We start from the raw sequence: 27992 nt of genomic DNA, 5'->3' as shown, positions 1-27992 counted from the left end.
TTAAAATGCTTTTTAGTTGTTTATTATAAAATACAGATTTACATGTGAAGGCACTTTGAAACCGTTACAAAAATTCCATGTAAGTTATTGTTTTAGCTGTTCAACAAGCCCAAAATAGTTTTTAGATCACCTAAAAAGGTGAAGAATTCTGAGCTGCATCCAGTTGTAGTACATTCATTTTCCTAATGAAGAAGCACTATACATAATAGTTAATAAGAATTTTGGCTCCATCAGTTGTCTACTGTCAGAGAAGGCAGTGACAGTGTGAGGAGCAGAGACACCAGGAGATGTGCACATGATATTGAATTAAAACCATGTCATTCGTTGTAAACTCTCATCGTACAATACCATGGAAAGACTGATGCTGTCATGCCTAACCATAAATTTCCTATCCTATTGCAGAAAGACTGCAATCCTCCACTTTTTATCTCAAAATCTGAAGAGAAACATTAAAACTTGATTAAAATTAAATAGCTACATGAAACCTATTCCACTGCACAGCCATTTCCTCATACTGCAGCTCTCCATGGGCAAGCACCTTTTTTTGAAAGTAAAAAAGTTTTAAAAAATATCAAATATTCAAGTAGTTAATGACTCAAAACCAAGTTTGTAAACTTTTTACTCATTGCTGAGTAGTGTCCCTGCACACCTACACTTAGAAATTAATTTCTCCTTCATCATTGCTGAGGCTGCTCAAAATCATGGCAGTGTTCTCCCCATGACCTGTGGATCTCACATACTAACCCACCCAGCCAATGAAGGAAACAGAATCCCTCAAATAAGTCCTGTTTAGTTGTTCTTTTTTTTTTTCAGTTGAGTTACACAGAAACTGAAAATTACAGTGCTGAGAAGTTTCTCTATGGCTCTAACCTTAAATACAATTATAAAATAAGATCAAACTACTGATTTACAGTAATGAGTAAACCCTGACTTTTCTCCATTTTGGTAAAAAAAACCCTACCAAATCTTCAGCATTAAAAACTCAGTCACAAGAATTGGATGCTGGAATTTCTACTTTTCCAGTGAACCCAAGCCTTCAACAGCTATAAAACCTCACACATACACACCTCCTTATGTGATGGGCTTACATTCAGTGTAGATACTACACAAAAGGCTAAAGGTCTTCAGGAAAAAAAAAGACATTCAATTTGTTAAATGAATTTTTGTTAAAGCATTTGAACAGCTTTAACATGGCCAAACCCCAGTTGCTGATTTCAGCTGTAACTGTATTTTCTCATGGGTGAGCTGCCATCTGTATGAACAGCATCTAGGGCAGGCTGCTCTGTGGCTTCCAACATGGAGCACCAGTGGCTCAAAAGAAAGGGAATTCAGGCTCACAAGAACTGCATCTCAGGGCTTTACCAGAGTCCAACCTAAGTCGCCACTACTTGTGTTTTTAGATTATTGCCTTTGTTACTGCAAAAGCTGTCAGATACATGTCACAACCTACACTTTAACATAAGTTCTGACAGTTCAAAACTACTCAGCTCTTCCTGAGGCTAAATAATTAATTTCTTTTCCCTCCAGTTACTCCACAGTAAAATAATACATAAAATTCTGTATTCTTTTCAAATAAGGCACTTGGTAAGTTTCTTCTCTAAATGCCAAAAGCTTGAGGAAACTTCACCGATTTCACTAATTTCTTTATCACTCTTATTCTAATAATAAAACTGGTATTACAAGCTGAGTTACACTCAGAATTCATGATGCTCCAATGAGGCTTGAGAAAATCCAATATGGCTTTCACAGAACACTTTTGCTAAAACAGCTCAGAGTAAGTTATAGCACAGCGTGGTCTTTGGGCATGAAGATCACTGGCATTTCCTACATAACTCTTTACTTTTTGTGTCCTGTGCAAGTCAGGTGAAAGTTCAGTGTTGAAGGAACTTGACAGTTGTCTATATACAAAACCAAGAAATAAATAGCACAACAGCTGTATCCAGCTCCGTAACTTAGAGATCCCACAGAAAGCAGAAGTTTTTTAGTGATTTGCTCTCTCACTGACAACATCCTGCAGACGTTTTAGTAGAACATCATCATTTTCCTGGCAGAGTCGCTTTGAAGGGGATTCAGTGTCACTGTCAATTGTTATTGCTCGCTTCTTACTCCTATGTTCACCTTGTTTTATCATATTGTTGATGTCCTTCAAACTCTGCGATCAAGACAAAAATAATGAGTTACTCTGACTCCATTTCAAACTTGCTCTATGTCTGAAATATCAGAGAACAACAGATTATCCTGCACCTCTGAGTGATGGAGTCTACATACAGAATTCTACCTTTCAGTGCAAAGTGAGAGACTATTCATTATAACACATCAGAACTGCACTAGACCACATCCTAATTAGAAGACAATTAACCCTTTCTCAAGCAGTTGTTTTTGTCTGTACCTTGGAGGGGCTGCCATTGAACCTGTAGAGCAGAGCAGTGCGGGGCGTGAGGCAGGCGCCGTTCTTGTGCGGGGACACGAACACCGAGTGCTGCTGTGAGATGCGTCGCGGCGACACCGCCTGCTGCCGGATGCTGGGGAACGGCGACAGCGGCGGCGCCTCCACCTGCACGAGAGGACACGGCTGCTCAATCCAAACATCCTGACAGCAGGAACCTCACACAAGAGAACATTCGTACACTTGCAGGTCTTCTTTAGAATATTTTATCTCGTGACAGTGAAACAACAATTCAAGTAATGACCAAGCAACAGAATTAATCTTCCAGATGCCTCACACAGACAGTCTACAGGCATTTGAGCAAGTAGGTATTGCACTGATGTAAAGAAGTTAGAAATGGGTTTGCAAACTGAGCAGCATCTACATTTGTCCTCTTGAAAGACTGTTATAGCAAGGGCTCATACCATTACCTCCAATTATCTGACTTGACCCACATCAGGTGACAAGACAAAGTTACTGACATACATTTAACTGCCAGAAAAAATGACTCTGAGTATTAATTCCAAAATACTTTACTTACCAGATGATCCTGGTTTGTGATATTGTACTTCAGTACAAATGACTTTACTCTTCCTACGTAGACTGCGTTGTAAAATTTAATAAGATCTCCTCTCTCCTCTGTTTCTGACTCACTCAAATTCTCTGCTGTGGACCGTCCCAAGGAGCTGCCAGCTTTCATAGATGAGTCTAACAATAAGAGAGCTTCAGATTTCAAAACTACAGCATTGGCAAACCAGGCACTTCAGAGTTGAACTTACGATGTCCAGCTGGCAAGAACTTGTCCATAAATTGACCAGTCAATGACAGGAATTCAAGAAATGTGCTTGAGCCAGGAGCAGGGTGTGCTGCAGGTGGTTATGAACATCAGGAGGAGCTACCATTTGCTGTGAGCAGGCTTGTGGGTTATGTCTAAAAAGGCCAGTATCAACCTTTATTCCAAACTTGGAAATAGCTGTAGCAAGAAACTGTAGCACAACTGACCCCTTCTTCCATGTTTATTCTGGAGAGTGTGGGGAGTGGTACAAAGCCATTACTTGGTCTTAAAACTAAGTTTTAAGCAGTTTGACAGCTCCCAGCTTTTGGCTTCTCTGAAAGTCTGTTGTGATCAGCTAGCAGAGAAAAACTTGGTGCTCAACTCAGATCTGCACCAAGGAAGTCATGATGCCATTTGTTCAGGCATGTTCTGTTAAGTGGGAAAAGCTGTAGCCACACAGCAGGTGTATTTCTGTTGATGTCTGCTTTCCCCTAATTAAGCTGAAGTGCTACTGAACACAACCTTCTATGTGTCCTGCATTCTGCTGTCTGCCAAGTAAAACAGAGCAGCAAACAAAGTCTCTGGCAATCAGTGCACTGAGACAAACATCCAAAGCTCCAGCTCACACCCATAAGTGACTCCTTTGTCCATCTGCCTTCCTTCTCTCACAACACAAGCACAGCTCCTGTGAACTGGCATCAAAAGACTCGGAGTTAATACTGTGTAAAGGAGACATGAGTCCATAAACTGAAGAAAGTCTGGTAGGAAAAGACACTGAAGAACTTTGTAACCACGTATATTTGTCTGACAAAATACCAGAGCCCAGTGTCACTTCAGATACTCCAAGTCATCCAGTAACTGTGGAGGTGTCAGACAGGATTTAGAGGAGATCAGTACTTTCCATGACCCTGACAGAATCCTCAACAGCCCTTTAAAAATGGCTCTAATATTCATTAAGGCAGATGAATCCCACCCAGAGGGAATTTGCCACAAAGAACAAACTAAATTCTATGTGTGTCCTGGCTACAGATCTGCTCATGGGTTCATACACGGGCTTGTGATCTCTCACTTTCCTGACATGCCACTCAAAACAGGCATGGCACAGTTCCATGCTTTTCTCAAATACTACTCTTATCCCTTTTCTTCTCTAACCCAGAGCAAAGAAACCATTACTTATTTAAAAGAAACCTGAATATAAGAAAATGGCAGTCCTGGAGAGTTAGCATTTTTATTTTTTTGAAACAAGTTATTTCTACTTCAGTCTTCAGAATAGACGATATTAAAAAAAACCCACCATAATATTCCAGGTACTGTTAATCTTCATTCTTCTTTGTTATCAGTGTTGCCATCCAAGAACTACAGTATCATTGACATACTAAGAAAACACTTCCACCCTGAGCAACCAAATTTAGGTAAATGAAATTAAATATGCTTTCTAACTAGGAAGTGTTATTTTCCATACCTAATACACAGGAGAGCTACTTACAAGATGGTTTCTTTTTCAACAATACGTATCTTTTTCTTTAATACACTTAAAACTGTAAAACTTGTTCCACTTATTACTTGACTGTCCAGTTCTTTAAAAGCCCCAAGTATGTTATTGAAAAGAGCAAATTCCTTTGCTGTACTCACCTTCTGTCATCACCATATCTGGGTTTGCATTTTTGTGCAATGGAACATCATCAGAAGTATTTCTCAACAAGACACTCCTATAAACCTACAAGATAGCAAGGAAAAACACTCTTGTCAAGGAAAGCAGGCAGGTCAGGAGACTAGATGAAATCCAACTGAACAGGAGCAAGTATTACACTGTAGAGGATTTGACTTCTCTTATGAGCACAAAGACTTCAAAAGCCACTTCTGAGCTTTACAAAAAGTAAAGCCAGTGTTATGGACTTACATGGCTGTTTGCCTGGGGCTGATTTCTGTAACTTTTCATTATGTCCTGAAAAGTTCTTTCCTCTTTGGTTACCTGGAAAAGAAAAGGCTGTTGAAGACCAAGTGCAAGTGTGAAGGCTGCACTGCCTAAGTCCAGTATTTAGCTTTTTGAGGAGTATTACTATGGATACATAATTTAAAAAATTATCTCTAGTGATGAGAGCATGAAACAGCAAAGATTTTTCTTGTTCAGGAATTCCTTGTTTCTTAGCTACTAAAGCTTTTTGTTAGTTATGATGCTTAGGCATTACTCCTTTCCAGACTTTTCTTCCAATGACACTTAACATTAAAGAAAGGAAATACTATTAAGTCAAAAATGTGTTTTGTGAATTTGGAAACTGGATCCCTAACTTTTCTAAACAGAAAGCGGGGAAATCCTGAACAAGACATTAGGCAGGTACACACATGCAATTTCACTTTGCTTTTTTATTTCAAAATAGCTTATTTCTTAAAGGGTTCTGTTTTTCAGCCATACATTTGTAATTTTAAGAGCAGACAAGCAACAGTTTTTGTAGTAGGAGCCAGGAGACAATGTATCAACATCTCTGGCTAAGCTGTCAGGTCTCACACTGCACTGGAGACAGCATTCAAAAGCTTGGATTATAGAAAACCCTAAAACAACTGATGAATTACATGATAAAATACAGAGCACTATTAAATAGCTTTGCTATCAGTGTTGACATCAGGTGAACCTAACCCATGCTGCAGTTAAGAGCACAGGTAGCCACAATTTAAACATCAGTTTCCCTCCACACACTGCTACTCTTCATTTGCCCACAAGAAAAGATAATCCAGCCTCCTGAATTTTGTGTCTGAATTAGGCTTAATGGACACTGTAACCATCAGCTCAAGTTTGAGTAAAACCAATAGTCCAGTTTCACAATCCAATTTAACACCACCTTAAATTAAAGCTGGCAAATGAAATAAAAATGAAATACAACAGGCAACCACCTCAATTCCTCAGCCTGAATCATCAAAAGCTAAAAGGATTTTTGGGAATAGAAACCACCTTACATAAATTTGCTCCTGCAAATTTCTGCACCTGCCTAATTCTGTAACTGTAATGGAATTTTTAGTTTAGATCAACAGATTGTCAAGATGACAAATGGGACAGAAAACAAATACAGGGCAATAAGACCACACAGTGCTTTGTCTGTGTCAACCAGTGCTACTGTAAATGCACTCAAGAAGAAAACAAAAACTCTGTCAAGAATTTCCATCAATGAGCCAGTGAGCTAAGATATGCAAAACAAGGAAAAAACCATACTGAGACTTCATCCACTTCTTGGAAGGACTTTCCCCTTCCCTCCAGTAATAGGACACGAACGAATCAGTCAAACTATAAATGCTGAACACACCTGATATTTTGAACATAAAATGGAACATAAAATTCCATTAATTTCTTAAAACTACATGTTACCTTTGCCATGATATAAAAAGCACAGAGGAGGAGCTGGTCCAAATGCCTGTCTTTCATAAGATCAGCACAATGAACCAATGTGAATTCAAAACATGTCCATATCTTCCTGCGCAAGTCATTGGAAACATCCAGTTTTAAGCACAGATCACGCAAGCGCACGCTTGCCAAATGATACACCTGGAAGGAAAAGACACACAGTCAAGAGTGAAGCCAAACAAGCTTATCCTGGCCTGCAGAAATAAAAGACATCAAAGCAGAGATATTCTATAAGGGCCACGAAGATGATTAGAGGGAAGGAACACCTCTCCCATGAAAGATCTGGGAGGGTGGGAGTTGTTCAGCCTGGAGAAGAAAAGGTTCCAGAGAGGCCTTAGAGCCTTTTCTGCTGCCTAAGGGGGCTCTGGGAGAGCTGGAGAGGGATTTGGAACAAGGGCCTGGAGTGCCAATGGCTCCCACTGCCAGAGGGCAGGGTTAGATGGGATACTGGGAGGGAACTCTTCCCTGGGAGGGGGGTGAAGCCCTGGCACAGGGTGCCCAGAGAAGCTGCTCTTGCCCTCTCCTGGAGTGCTCAAGGCCAGACTGGATGGGGTGTGGTCTAGCAGAAAGTGTCCCTGCCCATGGCAGGAGATGGAATGATTTGATCTTTTAGGTCCTTTCCAACCAAAATCATTCTGGAATTTTGGGATTCAAAGACTAAGCTGTCCACTCTCCAACTGTTGAACCTCTAACACTTGCAGAAAATCCACCTAAAAACATTATGCCTACAGCTTCTATACCATATCCCTCACTAACTAATTAGGCACTTTCCTTATGCTGGAAAGCAGGAAGGGGTAGTGTCATTTTCACTTGCTCTACTGAACAGAAGCAAGAAAGGAAAGTAGGGGAAAATTATCATTCTGAGTACAATGATCACTATAAATGGAAAGTCAAAATTTAACGACAAATATAAGTCAAGGTTTTAGTTTTTCATAACTAAGAGGAATTATGTTGTCTATGACATGCTTAGTCAAAGACACAGCTACACCTGAAGTTCTCCCCAGCTGAGAGTAAAACTTCCAAAATGCAACATTCCCAACTGGCAGGTGACTGATCAATTCTTAATCCTTTCTCAGAGAAACCGCCTGTCATTGGCAAAATTAAAGAACCAATAGTTCAGACAAAGGATGTGGCTTACAAGTGTTATCAGAAATTATTTTTTTATTAAGCTGTACCTTAAAGAATGTTCGTGGTAGAACTTCTTAAGATCTATTGTATCTATACAGATACCCCCAAAGGGGAAAACCTCAGAAAATAACTTACCTAGTAAGAAAATAACAGCAAAGAAAAATCTTCTAGTATTTTTGAGAGAGACTAATTTAGGGATATATTCTTTGTAGTCATCTAGACCAAGTTACCCTGCTTCCTCCAAAGACCCTTCACAAAATGCACACTGAAAATGAAAGCAACTATAAGTAAGTCATCTGAAGTTACTCTGAAGGACACCCAGTTCTTAACTTAATCTTTAAATCCTGCATTATTTCAAACTCATTCTTTTTAGAAACCTTAAGCTTCTATGTTATTCATCACTGCTTCCTGAGCCCCCAGCCCAGCAAGATCAGCACCGCTGGGCAGCCTTAAAAGTGGCAAAGGAGCATCTCCAGATGCTGGATCCACAGCAGTGCAGCTTTGAATGAGTGACACACAGGAAAATCCTCTCATGTCAGGTCTGTCTAACCCTTGCAAATGTGAGGGCAATCAAAATAGCCAAGAGAAGTAAAATCTGAAGTAAAGTATGCCTTTGATATTTATTTATAGAAGCTCCTAATTAAAAAGAAAAAGAAATCTCATGGGTGGGAATGAGAAAACTGGACTCTCTGCAACACTCAGCATCTTTTTCCTTCTTCTTCAAGGTATATAAGGACTGCATGTGCCAAGCTTAAGGCACGTGAAGACTGAAGGTAATGGGAGCTGCACAGGGAGGCAGGCTCCAGCATGGCCACGAGCACAAGTACAGCCCCCCTTCTGAGGAAGGGCACTCACCTTCCTGTAGAACAGTGCCAAGGAGCCCGTTCTCTTCGGCTTGCTGGCCGCTGGCAGCACCACTTCTGCTCCTTGGTTCCCAGGAGGGTGGCAGGGAGCCTGAGCATCCACTTTACATGGCTGGCCTAAATTAATCGAAATGGGGATCAAGGTGATTCCACCCATGTCATTTGAAATACCTGGAGAGGATACACATACCTAGAAATAAACTGGTTGCTCTCTTCATGCTGCAAAGTCAAACAGCAAATCAAGCTCATTTATGAACATTTGATACTGAAGACATCTCATCCTCTGTACTACAGTCTGTCCCACAGAGTCTTCAGAAATAGTAAAAACTACATTTCTGGTAAGGTTTAAAAGGAGAATCTGAATGTGAATGATCTTTTCTAAAGGTTATCTTAAAGTACAAAGTTCACAAGCAATCACAATTTCTGTACTTGGTTTTCCACTCTGTTGGGGGAAAGTGGGTATTCTTTTTTTTTTTTAATTCTTACTCTCCAAAACTGACAGCATATCCTATACAGTCCTCATTAGTTTCCTCAGTAATCAAATTATCTTGCTGAAAATCTCCTTAAACATGATTAGTGCAGAATTTTTATTTTAATCTTTAACTATAGACCCAGTTTTTAAATTAAGAATGGCTAAAAATCTCATTGCTCATGTATGATTTTCAGAAATATTCAAGTATCACCGAACTTCCACAAAACAGAAGTCTCACAGTATTTTGCTAATGTTATCATGTAACTCTTATCTAGAAGTTCCAGAGCCTTTTGAGATTTTAACAGACCAAATTAAGACAAATTGCAGTAAATCATTAATGGAGCTGAGAACTGAAATACTGATTAATGTGTAAGGCAAAACTGGAAATAGCACAAACATGATCTTTTCTGCAAGAGGAGAAATCCTCAGTGTGCTTGCCATGGATCAGATGTCTCCAAGGTGGGATGTCAATATAAACTTAACCTTTTTAGTAGCAGTTGGAGCTTAGGATTGCTCCTTTTGTTTTCTTTTTCTCAGGGAATTTTCTCCCATACATTTCTAAGAGACAAAAACCACCAGTACTTTAGAGAGATAAAAGGAGTTGCCTTGGCTCAGGGTAAGGATGGGGAAGGGTTCGGCTGGCTACTGTCTTTACCTGGCGGGTTTTCTCTTTGGAAGGTAAAAGATACCCCGAAAGTTTGGCCGGGTAGTGAGAGGCTGGGCTCAGCTCCTCGCCCTCTCTCGCCTTTGGGTTCAGAGCAGGATGCTCCAGCTGCTGTTTATGGGGGGAATTCGCTGCTGCAGCCCAGCCCTGTCCTGCTTCTGTGCCATAAGTGAGCATTTGCTCCTGAGAGCAGCCACCGAACGGGGACATCACTGGCACCGTGCCTCATTGGAAAGGACCCTGCCATCTGCTCGGGTGCCTCAGGGGAAAAGACCGGGACCCTGAGCCCCAGCCCCGTCCTGGAGGATGCATTTCCCTGGCTGTGATGCTGCTGCAGAGGAGACCTCTGCCCGCCCCTGCTCTTCTTTTGCCGCTGCTCTGAGTTTTCACTACCCTGTAGTGCCGTACCCCTGCCTGCCGGGGTGCCCCACAGGGGCCACAGCTCTGCAGTTTCTGCTACATCTCATTCATTACAACAGGATCTGCTCGCCTCTGCCGTTCCAGCTGCTTCCAAGGTTCCTGCTGCAGTCCATTTCACCAGCCAGAGGTGCAGCAGGACCGGCCGTCCCTGAGGGTTCCAAAGGCAGCCCCTTCTCCATCCCTTCCACCCTCGCCCGCCACTGCCGTGCACAGAGAGGCGGCCGAGCTTGCGCCACAGCGCCCCCTGCAGCCCCGGGGGAATCATCGCCCTGCCCGGCCGGGAGCCAGCAGCGCCCCTGCTGGCTGTGCCCTGGAACTGCACCGCAGGGGAAGGTGCCTGCAGCCGGGACCAGGCCGGCCCTGGGGCTCTGCGTCTGCTCGTCGGTGCTGCCGGGCTTGGTGTTTGTTTGCCTTGTTATACACACACACGCTAGTAAGGAACTGCTATTCCTTTTCTGGTATCTTTGCCTGAAAGTTCTGTCATTTCAAAGTTATAATAATTCAGAGGGAAGGGGGTCATATTCTGCATTCCAAGGGAGGTTCCTGCCTTCCTTGGCAGACACCTGTCCTTTAAACCAGGACAGCTGTTGTTGACAAAGTAACTGTTTTTTCAGAAAGAACAAGCAACACATTTTCAAGATGCATGGTTGGTCTAAGTATAACTTAACACTAAAGAAAATATCCTAGTAGAGAAGAAAAGCAGCAAGAATTCCTACCATGCAGTGGGATAGTGACCTTCTGTCCTGCTTTTCCTGGTCCTGTAGTGGTTGTCATGGTCAGCACTGTCTGGGCAGGAGATGCTGACATGTTTTCAGCACCAACGCTTGATGCTGGAGCAATTGTCAGCTTAGTTCCTTTCGTTAAGATTTTTTCCATCTGCGTTTCTTTGGGGCTGTCATCTCCAAAGAGCCTTCTCTTAGCACTTCCAGCTGTAGGAGAACTGTAGCGCTCGTGAACGGAGATTGGAGACAATGGCTGCACGTCTGGCATGTCAAGGAAGAAAAAATAAACCCGACAAAACCTTAACAATAGCAGCTTAATGGAAATACTTCTGCAGAGAAGGCGAAAGGATACCTTCCAACTACAGCAGCAGAGATCACTTATAGCTCAGGCCTGCTCTCAGAGTTCACTGTTCTGAGGTGATAAGAACAAGATCTGTAGTTTGACTTTTTTCAGTTTCGCAGTCACCCCAGACAGTGCAGTTCTGCCATCAGGTATCACATGGAAGCTGAGCACTCACTCTGATCCACAGAGACTGAGGAACACACAGGATCAGAGGTACTTACTCCAGTCAGCCTAGCAATTAGGGAATTTTTGCAAGTGTTACTCCTGTGAATACCTTCCTCTACAGAAACCCTGACCACACTCCTTGGACATGCTGTCTTCCCTATGTTCTGGCTTTCAAACTCTCTCTAAACTGCTCCCAGGCAGGTGACTCCACTCTCACATAGCCCCAGTTCCTCTCAGGCTTTCCTGTTGCTTTCAAACATTTGCTCCAGTAATAAGCCTGAAGTACACAGCACTAATGTACCAGGCTTCTGCTCACAGGCTTTTTGCTGCAGTCTGACAATCACAGTGACAAGAATTTCCTATTTCCCATGAGTCAGAAATTATCTGGATAACTGGCCAGGTAAGACTGATTGAGACTGCAGGGATTGAGAGACATATGTAAGACACCATCTCCAATCTGGTTCCTCTTCCATCAGCAAGCCCTAACACAGAAACTGCTTGTACATCTCCTTCTCAAGGAGTATTTAAAAAAAACACCAAACAGCCTTGTCTTGCTGCAAGACAAACGCTGAAGGAGACAACATTACACAGCCCACCAGTTCACAGAGCACGTGCAAGAACATACGGACCAGTGTCTGGGATACAACAAAAGCTGCAATTCCTAACTAGAGAAGCATGCAAAGGAAACATCAGTACTGGCACTGCTTCTGCACCCTCACTGTTAGGAGACACTTCTGTGTGAGATCCAGGAATCTGCAAAGAGCAGCTTCAGAGGACAGAACACTGTAGGCAAAGCATTGTCCTCCACACGGCACAAAAACAGTTCTGTAGGAAGCAGGATTTAAGTGTAGCTCTGTCACTATATCTAAAAAAAAAATCACCTAAAATCCAGTCAAACTCACTGACCATAAACTAACAGAAAGCAAAAAAAAAACCCAAAAAAACCCTGGAAAAATTCGAACATCAATGGACAATAAGTGATTGATGACAATCCATCTCAGAGTAAGGACACCCTGGCATCAAGGCAGCAGCAAAATCTTCTCTAGTCCAGAAGGGAAGCACTGTCTGAGCGCTGTCTGCAGCCAGTTAGTCACAGCACTGGTTTGACTGGGTGCATCTAGACTTTCTCTCGCTCAAATCAACTTCACAATTCTGAACTCTCAATTCAGATTCAAAGATGCTTTTTCCAATTACAAAGAATTGTAACCCTCTCCCCAAATTCACACATTCAAATAATATCAGAAGCCTTAAACTTACCTCGTCTTAAACTCCCACCAAGATCTGTCCGAACCTCTTTCACTCGAGGATGAATTATGGGAGATAATGGCATCATGGGCAAGTGCCCAAACCCACTTCCTCCATTGCTGGCCTCAAAATTACTGGGAAATATTACCTGAGAAGTAAGAAATGTCAGTCTAAGACAAAAAATTAATTTCCCTTCTTTGTGACAATCTATTAATAGAAGATTTTTCTGCAGTAATAATCTCATCTGAACAGTTTTCCAAATTAAAAAAGTGAGAAAAAAACCATCAATTTCCTAGTAACAGGAATGAGATCACATACTTCTTCACAAGTTGGGACTTTGTTTTCTGAGGCCTCGAGTGCATTCCAGAGTGCTGAGTTCCGAGTCCAGGCCAGACTCTCCAGAATCTGTTCCTCAACGCTATTGAGGTGCTTCACCATGTCTCTGGAAAGTCCTTCCTCAGACCGAATCAGCACTTCAATCACCTGATGGCAATGACACACACACAGCAATGTCACATTGCTCATGTTTAACACCATCTAACTGTTATTTATTTCAGGCTCCTGTTCAAAACGTCTAGCACAGAGTGCTCCAGGCTCCACCTCACATCTTCATCTTCCCCAACCCTGTTCGTTTAACCCCCTTTTCCAAAGCAACCTGGGGCTGGAAGAGGATAGCAGATATGCCACTAGTGCACAACAATCCACTCCACGGTTTTTAGGGCCTCTCTCACCACTGCTAACTGTGCACAAGTGAAAGCACTGGGCACAGGCAGCAATGACCTGGGACATGTGATCAGGTACAGCTGCTCAGCAGGGGATGTGACAGCCCCAGCATTTCAGCTCTTGCAAACAAGCAGCCCATAACATGAGGAGCTGAAAACCACTGCTTTAAAGTTTCATTTAAGAAGCACTCAGAACCCTTGACATGGACAAATGGGGGTTGAACAGAGCTGACAGTAGTGTCATACTCCAACACAAGATCCTCCCTGTGTCATTCCTATCAGAGGAGCATTCAGCCTGTTTTGCTAAAGCTCAAGGATGGAAATGCCACAAAAATTCCATGGAAGACCAGTTTTGGTTATTCCTGCTACAGAAGATACACCTAGAGAACAAAGTTACAAATGTCACAAGTCTCTCTTGTGTGAGACCCCTGTAATGGCAATTTTTGTCCAAATAAGAGTGCTGCAAGAATATACACTGAATAGCTGAGAAAATTCAAATCAAACATAAATCTGTTCCATAAAGTTGGATGTGCACCAGTTTTGATGGAGGCTACCAACAGCCACAGCCGTATTGACAGATTTGTTACAGCACAGCTGAGAGTAAAGGAAAAAGGAAGGACAGATAATGAACCAGCTTTCTCAAAGGCTTCCATTTTTCGCTTGCTGTCATCTAAAGAGAACTACTTGATTTATTCAGAACTAACCCCAGTAAGCTGATAGGCATCCAGCAAAAACTGGAGGTATATGGATAGGTGATAAAAGGATTGAAGTAGTCAAAAATCAAGTTACATTGGAAGTGGGGAAAATGTGGTTAAATGAAGAGCAAAACCAGAGAAAACTCTGGAAAAGATATTCTATGCTTTGTTACATAAAGGAAAAGCCCCCAAACTTAGCAAAGCAAGCCTGTGATAAGTAGTAGCAGCCAAAGCCAACATTTCAGATCTGTATCTGCTATTTCAGAACTACACTGTAGTCAATAAATATAAAGATCAACAAAATATATGCTTGAAGGCTTTAGTCTAGTAGAAGTTGATGGGCAGTATGTTACAGATCAGTACAATTTACAAAATGGGTTTTGTTCTTTATATTTCAGCTTCAGCTCTGGCATTACACCTTCCAAGTAATACATTTCAGGACAGCCAGCATTTAGAATAGGCCTGATGTTGCCCTGATTTTTTAAGATTTTCTAAGCCTTCTGATGTTTACATTCTTGTAATGAGCTTTCTCACACACTTTATGTAAATAACTTATTGTTTTGCATTCTTTTATGGAGAAGGAGAAATTTATGGACTGTTGGTTTGTCCAGAGTCATTGGAGAGGTGGCACTGTCACCCTCCAATCCGCTGTCACTTTTGGAAATCTATAAATGTTGGAGTCAGAAATTAAAAAGTCTCTTTTTACCTTGAAAGAGCAGCGTGTCCACGTCGTGTTACTTTGTGTCCTATAGTGATATCCTAATGCACACTTAATATCAGTCCTTGTCTTACCTGACTCCCTAGGGAGGACTCTATGACTCTTAACCCAGCAACATGCCATTTTTAATACCAATCCTGTCCTAAGCCAGTGCTTATTTACCTTATAGAAGTAGAATGGCCTGATGTCAAGAACTTCAATGATCCAGGGGAAGGTGCGAGGGGAGCTGTAGGCGAAGAGCACGATCTCCAAGCAGCACGCCAGGAGGGAGCGGTGAAAGACATCCTGCTCCAGGAGAGCCTGCAGAGAGCACATCAATGCCACTGGCCTCACATTTGGGAAACACGAGCTGGAATTTTGTGGCACTAATACTACACAGCTTATTGTTGGAAAGAAGCTGTCTTCTTCTCCCATCCACAACCTCCTTTTTACAGGGAAGTTGAGGAGAACAGAAGTAGAGTGACAACACCAAAATGATCACATTTTGCATGCTACGGACAAATGAACTGGCCTCATTGCTGTGCATCATAAAGCAGAGCAACTGTAGTGCTGACTAACATAAAGCATTGGTACTGCTCATTGGGTAAAGAAGATAATAAAAGTTATCAGTCCATAAAGTTGTAATTCTAGAACGCAACAGAAATTCAAATGTTTAGTTATGATAGTTATACTGGTCTAAATTGTAGAAGAAAAATACATTTTGGCAGCTCCCATGTATTTCCCCTTTTTAGTAATAACAACATACACACAGTGCTTTACAGTACTTTGTTCTGAAACTGCCTGAAGATAAACTCCCAAGAAAGAGCTACAAAAAGTGTTCTCATCTTTCACTGGTTCTTTACTTACAGTCAGATCCTTGCCATGCAGTCTCCGTGTTTCTTGCACTATTATAGTCTCCAAGATTTTATAATACAAGATCTCTGCCAGTTTTAATCTGTTTACAGCAAAATCTGAAATTTAAAATCAACAGAGATTAAGTCAAATGCCACTGGCACAAACAGGGTTAAGACTAAACTGACCAGCACCTGTTCTCATCAAAACAATAGCTCACGTGAGTATATATATATACTTTGCAAACAAAAAAAAAAAGTTAGAAATCCACTAGTCCCAGACACAGCATGAAATTCCATAAACATTTTAAAGGATTATTTCTTGTAATATTTCTTGCGATGTAATTTTGCTTTTCCATAATTTCTTGGTTATCCCAGTTTGAACTGCAGTCTTGGGATTACTCTACCATAACTTTTTGCATTTTACAGTGTACTATTTGACAGCAGCAGTTTTCTGCTTGGGTGTATCCTGGGATAAAACCAGCTTCACTGTAATAAATACAGAAAACAGTATAGGTGAGCATTCTGTTTGCCCTGGTTTAGTATTTTGAAACACCCCATGCTTTTCAGTCCATACCTATGTGAGATCCTGGCTGTTCATCTGTTGACTGAGTGTAGCAGCAACAGAAGGTCTCACCAATTTCCTTCACTCTGCTCATGATGCTTTCCAAGGGGCTGCGGGCACAAGACCTGAAGCCAAAGGCAAAGAAAGCCTTGTTTATACCAATTAATAATCAGTTTAAAAAATAAATATCAAGAAACAACAACCATAAAATCAGAATAAAAAGACAGGCTAATTACACCAAGCATTCCTCATCAGCAAGAACCTGTATTACACAGACAGAGGAAAACACAAAACATACACAAGTATCATGTCCTCTCTTCCTAACAGGGCCAGGGAGGATCTGCAGACCTTGAATAAACATAGAAGAAAGCAAGAACCACAGCAGCAGGGAGGAGAAAGATGAACCTGCCAGGAGTGAGGAGGATACTGCAACAGCAAACCAACCAACCAAAGGCACCCACAACACCACACTGGCCAGGCTCAGTTTGAGGCAGCACAGAAAAGTTTAGAGGGAATAGGCAGCAGCATCTTCCCATTTCCTACCAAGACTGTGTGGGATCTCAGCACATCGTTCCCGATGTCCAGAGATGCCAGGAGAACCCTTGGGGGGTCTCGAAAATCCTGGAATGTTGCCAAGAGTGTTTGGTGGCTTGATTTTGATCCATCCACAGAAATAACAAGAGTTTGAGGACAAGAGAATCACTTTAGAGTGAAGGGTGTAAAAGGGACACATTTAGAAGGTGAAATATAGACTTTAAGGTTTTTGGTACAGGGGGGTTATGGAGACAAGATGGAGGGATCAGGGCGTGTCTCGTCCTTCTTTCTTCTTCTTGTCCTCCATCTCCTGTGGTGATGTTGGCATTTGGGGATTGGTTTATGGTAAAGGTGCACTTGCTAACAAGGGTGAAAAGCATTGGGAAATAAAGATAAATATTATGTACGTAGATATTAGTATATTAGTATAAAAAGACATGACCGCCCCGTGGGTGGTCAGAGAGTGCCTGTGACTGCTTGCAGATCAGACCTCTGTTGGGCAGACAGAAAATTTTGTAGATAAGAAACAATAAACAATCTGAAGACCGAAAAGCTGAAGAGTCCAGACTCGTCCTTTGAAACGCGTGCCACCCAAGAACCACGCTACCCGTGTCGGGGCAGAGACAGACAGCCAGACCAGACAGACTGGGGGAACTGATGAACTCCACATTGTTACTGCCATAAAAAAGGGCCATAATATCTCTAGTTGGAGATGCTCAATCTAAATGCTTCTGAATTTTCCAGCAATCCTGTTTTAGAGGACAGCAGCCCGTGGCTTGTGTCAAATTAAGACACTGAATTACTCTGAAAAGCTAGAACTAAAATCAGCTAAGGTTTCTCTTTGAACAAAGCCTTCTAATTAACTTCAAAGCTTTTCCATGGAATTTTAATTTGAAAAAGAAAATACTGAAAAGCATAGAAGATCACACACTCCAAACTATAGTTTGTCCATTTCTTCCAGGGACACAGTACACAGACCTGAGTGCTTGCTGAACCCACATCCTGGATGAGTAAAGTACCCATCACAGCTCTTGCCAAAGGCTCATTCAATTCTTGTTCCCATTTTAATATTTACCTCTTTCTTGACAGGCTGGTTTATAATTTGGAACAAACACATGTTTTATTAGAGATTACAGACACATTAATGTCTTAATTGTAGAGTATAAATAGTATCAGTCCTTATAAAAACAATCAAAGAAACATTCTAAACAAATGCATCCCACAGAGCACAGTTGTAAACTTTTAGGAACTAGTGCTAGCAAACTTTCAAATGTACGTGACTCCAAAGATGAGAACAGAAAATAATATTTTTCACCTGTTCATAATGGTTACTTTAAAAAGAACATTGCTTTTGGTCTTCAAATATTAAGTGCTAATACTAAATCTCCATTCTGATTTGTAAAAATACATCTGGAGACCTTACACTGTAACATAGCAGGACCTCAGCTTGGAAAGATATTAGGCAAACACCCAGCAACTTTACAGGTGTTTACTATTCAATTGCTGCTTTTTATGAGCTGTGCTCAGGGAGGAAGGCAGTAACCTGAAGTGTGCTCAGGGAACAGCCACCAGAACATCCTGAGTGGGAAACATGGCTGCTGCTACTCCAGGTCAGCACTGACAGTGACCAGGGTCACTGAGAGGCTCATCCTTGTGCCATGGGGTAAGACCAACACACCCTGCAGTAGTGTCAAGGAAAAATGGGCAGCCTGTAGGTGCTTTTAGTTTTATCTTCCCAGCTGAGGGCAAAGACTGCAGCTTGTTCACCTGAACAAGCCCTTCTTCAAAACCTCTGCCAACATGGTTACCACATCTTTTAATTGATAAGTACTTGTTTAAAATGTAAACAAATAAAAAAGGCATTTGGCTTTCAAGCAGACAGATAAATCAAGGTCAGCAAAAGCTGAAGCTCCATTAACACAATGGTGGTGACAAGTCAGATGGGGGGGGGGGTGTGTGTGTGTTCAGCCATCCTTCTCAAGACAAGATCATTGAGAAAACAGAAGATCCTTCAACAAGAAATAATACAGAAACACAGACCAAAATATTCTGCCCCAAAGGGAAAAAAAGCCAAAAGATGAGTTTCTGTGTCAATGAAAGCAGCTGAAGTGGACATACTCACTCAAAAATAGCTGTAAGTTGTTCACTTGGTGCATTTTTCAACCCAGCCACCATGCTCTGCAAACGGCTCACGCTCTGTGTGGCTGAAGCCACAGGAGTGAAGGCAGTTTCCTTTTCTCGCAGGTATCTTCTGCCAGTCAGTGGGGTTGAAGGTGCAAAGGACCTTTTCTGTCAGACAGAGAAAAATAATAAATAGAAATCAGCCAACAAAACTGTTTCAATTACCTTCCAAATGAGCATCTCGTGCAAAATTCCTTCAGAGATTAAAATTACACCATTAGTAGAACCATGTGAAGGCTTCACCTTAGACCTCAGAAGTGACTAAAAATGAGCCAAAGTTTTCTCAGGACTCCATAAATAGAAAATATAACAAATCTTTGAGCAGACAAAAATTGACTCAAAGGGATTTTACAACTAAAACACAGTAAAACAAAACCTAAAATCTTAAAACCTGTAACTTTTTAGGCTTATTTGAACTTTGAAAATACAGGGCAAGGAAGAGGAAGCACATGCTTCCATTCTCAGCCGCCGACTGCATTAGCTGGGTGACACAAGGAGTGGGTGGCAGAGCTGCCCAGGAGAGGCTCACAGGAGAACATTCCCTGGGAAATGGGCCTCCCTACATCCTCCATCCAAAGGATGAAGTGGCACTGAGCAGATGGAGCTCTGTGGACTGTGCTTACCTATTGGTATCCTGCTCTCTAGAAGTGATGCAATAAAGTTTTTGGATTTAATTATCTGAACTGACAACATTCTGAAGATACAAGGCAAATAGTGAGAAAAGGTGAAGCCTGCAGTTGTTATGCATAAACAGTAATATTATTGTACTACAGAAACTGAAGCTCAGAATTAAAAACCCCTTTCCAAACTCCCACCTTTAATGTGCCTGATTATAGAATATACTTATATTTGGGAGAAAAAGCCAAGACCTATGATTCATTTACACTTGCACCAGTATCATAGTAAAAGAATTCTGATTTTTTTAATTGACATGTAAATCAAACAGTATATGGCTCTTTCACACAGCCAATACTATTTTCCCCCCTTATCAAAGATTAAAAAGTCATCAAGCAACTGTTTTCCTGCATGTCAGCTTCATTAGATACATTTTTAAACACAGTGAAACACTAACTCTGTTTATAGGCTACTTTTTGTAATGAAGAGACACTTTGTTAAGGCTTATGTGTGAATCTTATTTTCCATAGAAAAGTAGGAAAGTTGACTTTTCCTTTCCTAAGAAATGAAACAGTGGGAAAACTAATCCAGTGTCAATGTTTTGTGGGATGATTATATAAACGAAGATTGATCAAAACTAAGACCTACATATTTGGGTATTAATTACTGATTTTTCTTGGACAAAAACAAACTATACACATGAAAGTGCACTCATTCTGTTTAAGGAATAGTTATTTTAAAGATTCCACAGGAAAAAAGATACCACCTTTTCTCCTTATAGCAAGACAGCACTGAAGCCTGTGCTCACCATCTTCCTCTCAGGAAGAAGAAATTTCAAGTCACCTCGATGATTCAAAGAGTGTATAAGGGTGAGAAAACTTGAAGGAGATCTTCAAGTGACCTTGCCATGTTAAATGAATCACCTTTTCAAAATGCTGCTGCAGATGACACTCCATGTGAGCTCTTGCTGCTGTTTTCTCTCCTGGCACATCTGCAGGGAATTTTCGAGTGCCAATTTCTTCTTCAGCATCAGCTCCCAGGAAAACTCTCTCATCAAAGTCACCCACGGTCAGAACATACTCTTCATACTCTTTATTCAGTGCTTTGCTGAAAGAGAAGCCCAGGTTTGACAGCAAAGGTTTAACTGCTGAAGAAACAAAGAAGGTGCCCCAGGAGCTCAGGTGCTGCCCCAAACAACACAGGGTCAGAGTTTCATGCTCTGGGCAGCAGTGCTGCTCCCACCTCCCTGAGCAACATGCCCCTGGTCATCCCTGCCTGTCCTTGGACCCAAAACCTCTCCAGGATCACTGTAGGAATCACTCTTCCACCAGAATTTGGATATCAGTAAGAAGAGGGAAAAACCAACTTTGCTTTCATGCCAGTTGTGAATAAACCAATCTGGAAGTGCTCAGCTGATCAGAGGTTGGTTAAATCTGTGCACCAGGGAGAACTGCACCCAACTGCTGCACTTCTGGGTTTGCCACTCTGTAGCCCATAATTTTCCTAATGGTGCAGAGGAGGGGAAAGTGAGGAGTTACCTGACTGGGTTTTATTTCTAAAATCATCACTGACATGTGATACCAAACAAATCCTTAATTTTCTTTATTCCACCAAACCCAGCTGGAAAAAGGAATGTTTAATCCCACCAAGGTGGCAAGGCTTTAAACATAGACTTGGGAAGCAGAATGGAACTTCTGGATGAAAATCAGAAATGGCTTGCACCAATAATCCTGCCTGCAGTTGGGCCAGGAATGCAGTTCCAGCATGTATAATAATGGAATATAACAATGTATTCATGACACAAGCAATGCTGTGATCCCACAGGAAACCCCACTGTATCACAGGTTCAGCTGCCCCATGACATTCAGGAAAATGTAAAGGTCTGTGGAAAGCTGGACAAAAAAAAAACCCAGAGACGCTAACAAGAGTCTTTGAGATGTCAGACTACTTGCAAAAGAACAGGGACTACTGTGTCATTCCATATGACAGTGTTACTGAAGGAAGACTATTAATCTTAAAGTAGAAATACTAGGAGAAATTCAATTTTCAATGATCAAAGAAACAAGTTTATATCTAAATTGAGGTGTTATCTACATTGTTAAAACAACTGAGTCTTTGCTCAAAATTCCCAAAGTAAACCAACAAGTTAAAAGCTCACAAACAAAAGGCAGAAACAAATTAATAGGTATTTTTGCAAAAGGCAAAAAAATTGACAAGGATTTTTTATAGTTTGCATTTAAAGTAGCTTTCAGAAGCGAATTCAGAGTTTCTGAAACAACTACACTTCCCTCCCATCGAAATTGTTCACACCTCTTTTTTGTGGTTTTGCAATTGTTGCTTCCTTTTCTTTTGAGTCCATCTGCCATATGCACAGATTTATACACTCAATTACAGATAGAGAAATAAATTCAGAGATTTCCCTACTTGGAAATAATATGTGTACAGAAACACATCTGCAACCTTCAGAGCCAAGGTTTTAGTTTGCATTACATTATTCAAAGATTACGGTTGCCAGAAAATCAGAGCAAGCACCAAAAAACCTGGTGTCAAGAAAAAATCCCTGCAGCTTGAACTCCTGACACTGGCCACACCTCTGATCCAGAAAGTGTTTCAACCAGAGAGCAGCTTTGGTGGTCAAATACTCAAAACCCATTAGATATGGAAACACAATGGAATGGTAAAACTGAGATTCAGTACACAAAGGCCTGTGCTTTAGACATGAACCAAGCCCTATGATTGAGAACAAAAGCTGTAACTTACCTATTTTCTGTAAAGTTGCAAAGATCCAACAAACAATCTCCTTTTAAGATCTAAGAATAAAAAGCAGAAGTGCCTTAGATAATAAAATCAAAACTGCTTCAAGTGTGAGAGCATGATGGTTTTAGTCAAAAAAACCGAGATTTAGGTGCATAACTGGACTCTTTTTTTTTTTGGCCTGGACCAAAGGGCTACAGTGCCATTACCAAGACAGAGCACAAAGCCCAACTGGATCCAAGCTCCAGACAAATTCACTGCTCAGAGCCAGCCCTGCAATGCAACATCTGCTCACTGCTGGCTCAGGGACTGGCTCGATGAGCAACTACAAAGAAGCTTCCACAGAGCTTGGAAAACATTTCCAGGATCAGAACTAGACAGGACAATTTGTACATCTGCAAACTCAACCTCTCCTTTCAAAGCATTTTGCTCAACTTCAAGAAAAGGAGCAGGACACACACCCCATTGACAGACATTCCATACAATTCTTTCACAAGGAGATCACTTTTTTTTTGCCTGAAGAAAATACCATCCTTCATGATTCGGTTTCACATTGCCAAGAAAGGAAAGTAAAGATCCTTCACTGACATAAAAAGCTGAAACAGGGGAGACCTTACAGCACACAGCATTAAAAGTGTGAGGGAATTCTGCTCCTGCTAAAATACAAAGAAAACCTGAGCCAGTCTGAGTTCCTTTGCTCATTAACAAGTTCCTTTGCTTTCCCCTGTGGAACCTGCAGGACTTAAATGACCTCGAGACCACCACAGAGCACCAGCAAGTGCTGATAAAACTCACAAGATGTACCTTCCTATCAAACAGCTTTGCAATGTATGGTTTGAAGTAGTGCTCCTTGATGCCCTTCGCCTCCACAAGGAGCCCGTCGTGCAGCTCGCAGAGCGTGGCAATGATGCAGGGAGGATCCTCAGAGGCTTTCATCTCCAGAGTGTGGAATTCCACTGGTAAGCCTGGGAACCAGGAGGAGGGGGGAAGACAACCAACCTTCAACTTCATTTCAAATGAGCCAAGAGAACAAAGCACAGTCAATTGTAAATAATCTATCCCCACCATACCTTTAAATGATGGATTTAGCAAATCTCTTCTGTTTGGACACAGAAGGGCATTGGCAAAAATCAGGTCCAAGCAGCACAGAAGTAAATGATAGGAATTTACTAAATCATCTCCAATCATACGGAAATTACCTTTAAGAGACAGCACATCACGTCAAGCAACACAACAGAAGTTCACAGCTGGGAATGTATACAAACCATGCAGGCAAAGCAAGCATCCTACCCTTAGTGTACACAAAGAGAGTCCAGCAGAAGTTGAAGAGATCTTTGACGCTGCATGGCACCCGCCTGCCAACAAGAAAAATAGGGGGAGAAGTCATTCTTCAGTTCCAGGAAGCCAGACCTTGTTCTACAGTTCAAATTTCATTCCATTTCCTGTTCAAAACAACAGCTGGAGCTGCTGTCTTAATTTCACACTAAGGCATAGTATAAGCTACATGTCCTGAGTTCAGCTCTCACTGCCTGACAGACAATGCCTGACCTGGCTCCAGAGTGTCCTGCACACATCTACAACTTTCCAACCCTGTTCCCAAGCCAAAGGCTGCCTCTGGCCTCTGACCCTGCCCCACTATTCTGCTGGTGTCACACTTCCCACAGAACCGTCCCACAGCCACAGGTGGGGAGGTGACAAAGGCTATATATATTCCACTGATGGTTTTTCCAAAATATTTTACTAAAGCATCAGCCGTCCCTTCAGAACAGGCAATTATAGCTCGTACTACAGTTCAGCTGCAGAACTATCCAAGCCCATGGAGCTGGAAGACCAAGGAAGACATGAGTCAACCCATAGAGCAGCCAAAGCTGCAGTGGCACCAACCAAAACTGCTCTGAGAAAGAAACACCAACAAAGCACCTCCCCCTGCACACTGCCTGTGGATGTGGAGCTACATTGGAGCATTGCACCAGAACAATTACCCCCCCTCACATCCAGAGAACCCACATAAACTGACAAAAACACCTTGCAGGCCAACAGCTTGGCTCCCTCATCCCCAAGGCTACAATCTCGCTACAAAGCTGTCACAGCCACATATTCTTGCAGGGAGTGTGGATGAGCTCCTTTCAATAAGGCAGACGTTCCATGTGTGAGTTGAAGATATCACCACACGTTCCCAAATTTGTCATAAAAATGAGCACATCAGCTGTAACTTCCTCCCATTTGGTGCTCCCACTCATCTGGCAACCATGGCAAACAGCCAGCAGCGTGGAGGTGACAGGGATGTGACAGCCCCTGAGCAGAGGGATCATGGTGTGACACCAGCCCCCAGCCAGCACTGTGCCAAGACAACACACTCCTGTGCTATTTCAGCTATTTCAGCTAAACATTTCAAGTGTTGATCTCACTGTACCTTGGAGCTAACCCACCTCATGGTACCTGTCCCCACCACACCCTGACATCCTCACTGTGGGACAGCTCCTGTGTAACAGCAGCTGCATGTGAAGCCCAGCTGGCCTGAGCAGCACCCACCGGGCTCAGGGGTGGCTCTGCACTGGCTGCATTTCAGAGTCAAAGAGACACCATCACTCTGGAAATTAATTTTCATAAACTTATATTGAGTATAACTCTTTCCAGGAAAAAGTCACATCAAATCTAAAAAATACCTCTGCTTCCTGCTTCGATGTGGTTTGGAACTTTCTTCAAAAGGGTTTTGAAATATATCAAAAAATATTGGTTCAAACTTTTTGAAAATCACAGTTGACACTTCAAAATTTCTCTCCAGCCTCTCAACTCGCTCTCGGAATTCCTGGGGCAGGTTTGACATGTCCATCCACTTCTTCATTTTGCTAAAAAACTGAATTAAACTTAAAAGAAAGAAGAAAAGTCTGTTTTGACCTTTAACTAACTTCCATTCTAAAATTTTAAAAAGCCAAAATGCAACATATTCACTCCTTTAAAGACTGACATAATTACTATGTGGGTTTACAATTTATTTTGATAAAACTCCCAAACCGTATGTTATCAGCTTTTTTGCCTTTTATCACTCTGGGATTTCTCCTTGACCCCCTTTAAGGCACGGGAACATTAACTTGATATGGAGGCTGCCAGCATGGCAGGGCAGGGGTGGGCAGCAAAGTGCAGGCACAGCTCTGTGTGTGTTGAGGCGGAGGCAGGACAGACAACAAAACAAGCCAAGAGTAGATGCCTGTCAAAGTTACCTGAACAAAAACCTGTCAGCTGGGGATGTAAATAACTGACAAACCCTCCAGCAGCTCAGCGGGAAGTGGGGTCTTCAAATGGAACGAGCAAGAGCAACATTCCGGGCTCCGTGTCCCCAGGGCAGCGACAGGGCAGCGGCTGCCGGGGGCCGTGCAGAAGGTGAGTTCTGTGATCAACAGTGCTGTGTTCCCAGAAAAACCAGCACTCCGTCGAAATTTGGCCTGAATCCTGAGCCAGACACACCTTGTACCGGGACGGCACGCGCCGAGATGTTTGTGGTAAAATTAACTACTGAGAGAAACAACTGGCACGTGTAGAACAGCTGCTGGTCCGACACAGGTGGTTTCCTAAAGGCTTGAAGTTGGAAATTAGTGTTTGCATCTAATTTCCATTTGTAATAACAGCGGATTTAGTGCTTTAAGCCCGCCGCGGCTGGCAGCGCTGGGAGCGAAGGAGCGGCGCCTGGACTAGCGGCTCGGGCAGGGCAGGGCAGGGCAGGGCAGGGCAGGGCGCTCCTGGCGCGGGGCACCGGCAGAGCCCGGCCCGCGGGCGGGGCGCTCACCTGAGGCGTGCGGAGCGCAGGATGCGGGTCAGGGAGACGCCGTTCCCCTCCATCGGGCTGCTCCCCACGGTGGGCACGCGGCTCCGGCGGCAGGCGACGTACAGCGCGCAGGCCAACCAGTGCAGCGCTTCGCCCTGCGGGCACGGGCGCCGCCGTCACCGGGGCAGCGCCGCGTCCCGCGGGCTCGGCCGGGGCGGGACGGCGCCGGCGCCCGCCCTCACCCGCCCGGCCCCACCCGGCCCCGCTCACCTCCAGGCTGTAGGTGCCCCGCAGGGCCGTGAAGTCGCGCAGCGCCTCGGCCGCGCTCGCCGCATCCAGGTTGAGCTCCCGGCAAAGCCGCTCCACGGCGGCGCCGGGATCGGCGGCCCCCGGGCGGGACATGGCGGCGGAGCGCGCGCCAAAACTGCCGGAAGGGCGGGGCCGCTTCCGCCGCAGGGGAGGGGGCGGGGACGGGGACGGGAACACGCGCGGGGGGAGGCGGTCGCGGCCAGCTGGGGTGAGCCGGTGCTGCCCGGGGTCAGCCATCGTCACTCGTCTGCAGGCGGGTGCTCGCGGCCCATTCCCGCGCACGGCTCCGGGGGGCCGCGGCAGGAGCGTCTTTTCCTCGGCTCCCAGCGCCCCGGGACACGCGTGGCTGCATCGTCCCGGCGGCCTCGGGGAGCCGCTCCACTCCCGGGCCGCGGCAGCGCTCCCTGTCCTTCGTGGCGCGGCCCCGCCTAGGTCCCGGTCGCGGCGGGCGCTCAGAGCGTTTCCAGGTGCCGGTTTCACCGGAACCGGCGCCGATGGACGGAGCCCCCTTGGGAGCCCTCGCGTCAGTCGGGAGCCGTGGCTGTGGGGACCCCTGCCCGCCCCCCCCGCCGTGGTCAGGGGAGCGGCTCCCGCACCTCTGGAAGGGGCTCGAGTCACGCAGCGTCCGCAGCGCTGGTTCGGGGATGGGGAACGGGGCTCTGCACCCGCCTGGCACCGGAGGACACCTGAACCGCCTCCCTCCTGCCGGGACAGCGTGGGACGGAGAACGCTCGGAGCGCCCGGTGCGGCGGATCCCTCTCCCCGGTACCTGCGAGGATGCTCAGAGGCGCGTTCAGGACTCGGCCCCGCCGCACCCGCTCACTCGGCAGCCCCTGCCCTGCCCTGCCCTCCATCCTACCCCACTCTCAGATCCTGGGGTTGGTTTTCTTGAAAATGCCCTTCTGCAAAGCGCAGGGATCAGTTCGTGGGATCCGCAGGCTGGTGGGGCCAGTCCCTTACCGAGAATCAGATCAGCTCCGTGCTTTCCAAAACATTACTCTCCATAAAATACAGCCTTAATCCAACATCTAAATCTATGTGGAGAGAGATAGGCCATAAGAGCATGGAAAACTGCCTGTCATAAGCAGACAGGAAATGTATTTCATTTAGGATTTCATATTGAGGCTTTGGGTCCCACAGGCTTATTTATTCCTTCTGGAGAGATGTTTCTTCCTCAAGGTGAGCCAAGCTTTGTTCTTCGTGCATCTCTTCTTCTATCAGAAATCTCTGTCCTTTTCTGGAGGGAAAAAAAGTCACTGGGAGGTTTTCCTTTAAAATTACGTTTTTCCAAAGAGTACAGGCAATTCCTGTACAATGTCTCTCTGCTATAGCACAACCAGCTGAGAAACTTGACGACCAAGGCTTGGCAGGAGCCCAGAGAGAGGAGAGGCTGGAGCATCTGCCATGGCTCTCACTCCTCTCAGCTGCTCCTGAAACAGGTCCAGGACACTGCTATTTCTTGAAACCCTCTGAAGGCTCATGCTGGGCTTGCCTGAACTGATGTGTTCAGGCAGGCTGGGACAGAATTCCAAGTTAAACCAGTAATGTCACATCCCATCCAGGCCACTGGCAAATGGAGCCTGGTAGTGGTGCTGTATGGAGTTGTTCATGAATTAAAATCCCACTGGAGGAAGAACAAGGCCACATGGGGAGTGGGACTGATCTTCTGCTGGGCTGAAGATCTTGCATT

General features: G+C 43.8%; 1 protein-coding gene across 2 annotated transcripts; it reads right to left on the bottom strand.

Moving 5' to 3' along the window:
* Positions 1 to 6: 6 nt before the first annotated feature.
* Positions 7 to 26395, bottom strand: RBL1 (RB transcriptional corepressor like 1). Of its 2 annotated transcripts, XM_036395932.2 has the most exons (22): positions 26264 to 26395; positions 26015 to 26148; positions 24897 to 25097; positions 23521 to 23585; positions 23301 to 23429; positions 23035 to 23195; positions 22237 to 22286; positions 20400 to 20583; positions 18803 to 18969; positions 16159 to 16271; positions 15598 to 15701; positions 14914 to 15051; positions 12935 to 13099; positions 12629 to 12764; positions 10858 to 11124; positions 8578 to 8756; positions 6559 to 6735; positions 5101 to 5172; positions 4833 to 4917; positions 2967 to 3133; positions 2390 to 2554; positions 7 to 2152 (listed from the first exon to the last, which is right to left on the bottom strand). In XM_036395932.2, the coding sequence occupies exons 1-22, from the start codon at positions 26393 to 26395 to the stop codon at positions 1982 to 1984; spliced, it is 3162 nt and encodes a 1053-aa protein (XP_036251825.1). In that variant the 3' UTR covers positions 7 to 1981. The 2 variants fall into 2 exon arrangements, with proteins under 2 accessions (XP_036251825.1, XP_054372641.1); XM_054516666.1 differs by lacking the exons at positions 24897 to 25097; positions 26015 to 26148; positions 26264 to 26395 and having other exon boundaries at positions 23301 to 23329; positions 23521 to 23593.
* Between the last annotated feature and the right edge of the window lie 1597 nt (positions 26396 to 27992).

This window comes from Molothrus ater, chromosome 17 (genome assembly GCF_012460135.2).
Source record: "Molothrus ater isolate BHLD 08-10-18 breed brown headed cowbird chromosome 17, BPBGC_Mater_1.1, whole genome shotgun sequence".
Lineage (NCBI taxonomy): Eukaryota > Metazoa > Chordata > Aves > Passeriformes > Icteridae > Molothrus > Molothrus ater.
This window is presented reverse-complemented; position numbering and strand designations above follow the sequence as displayed.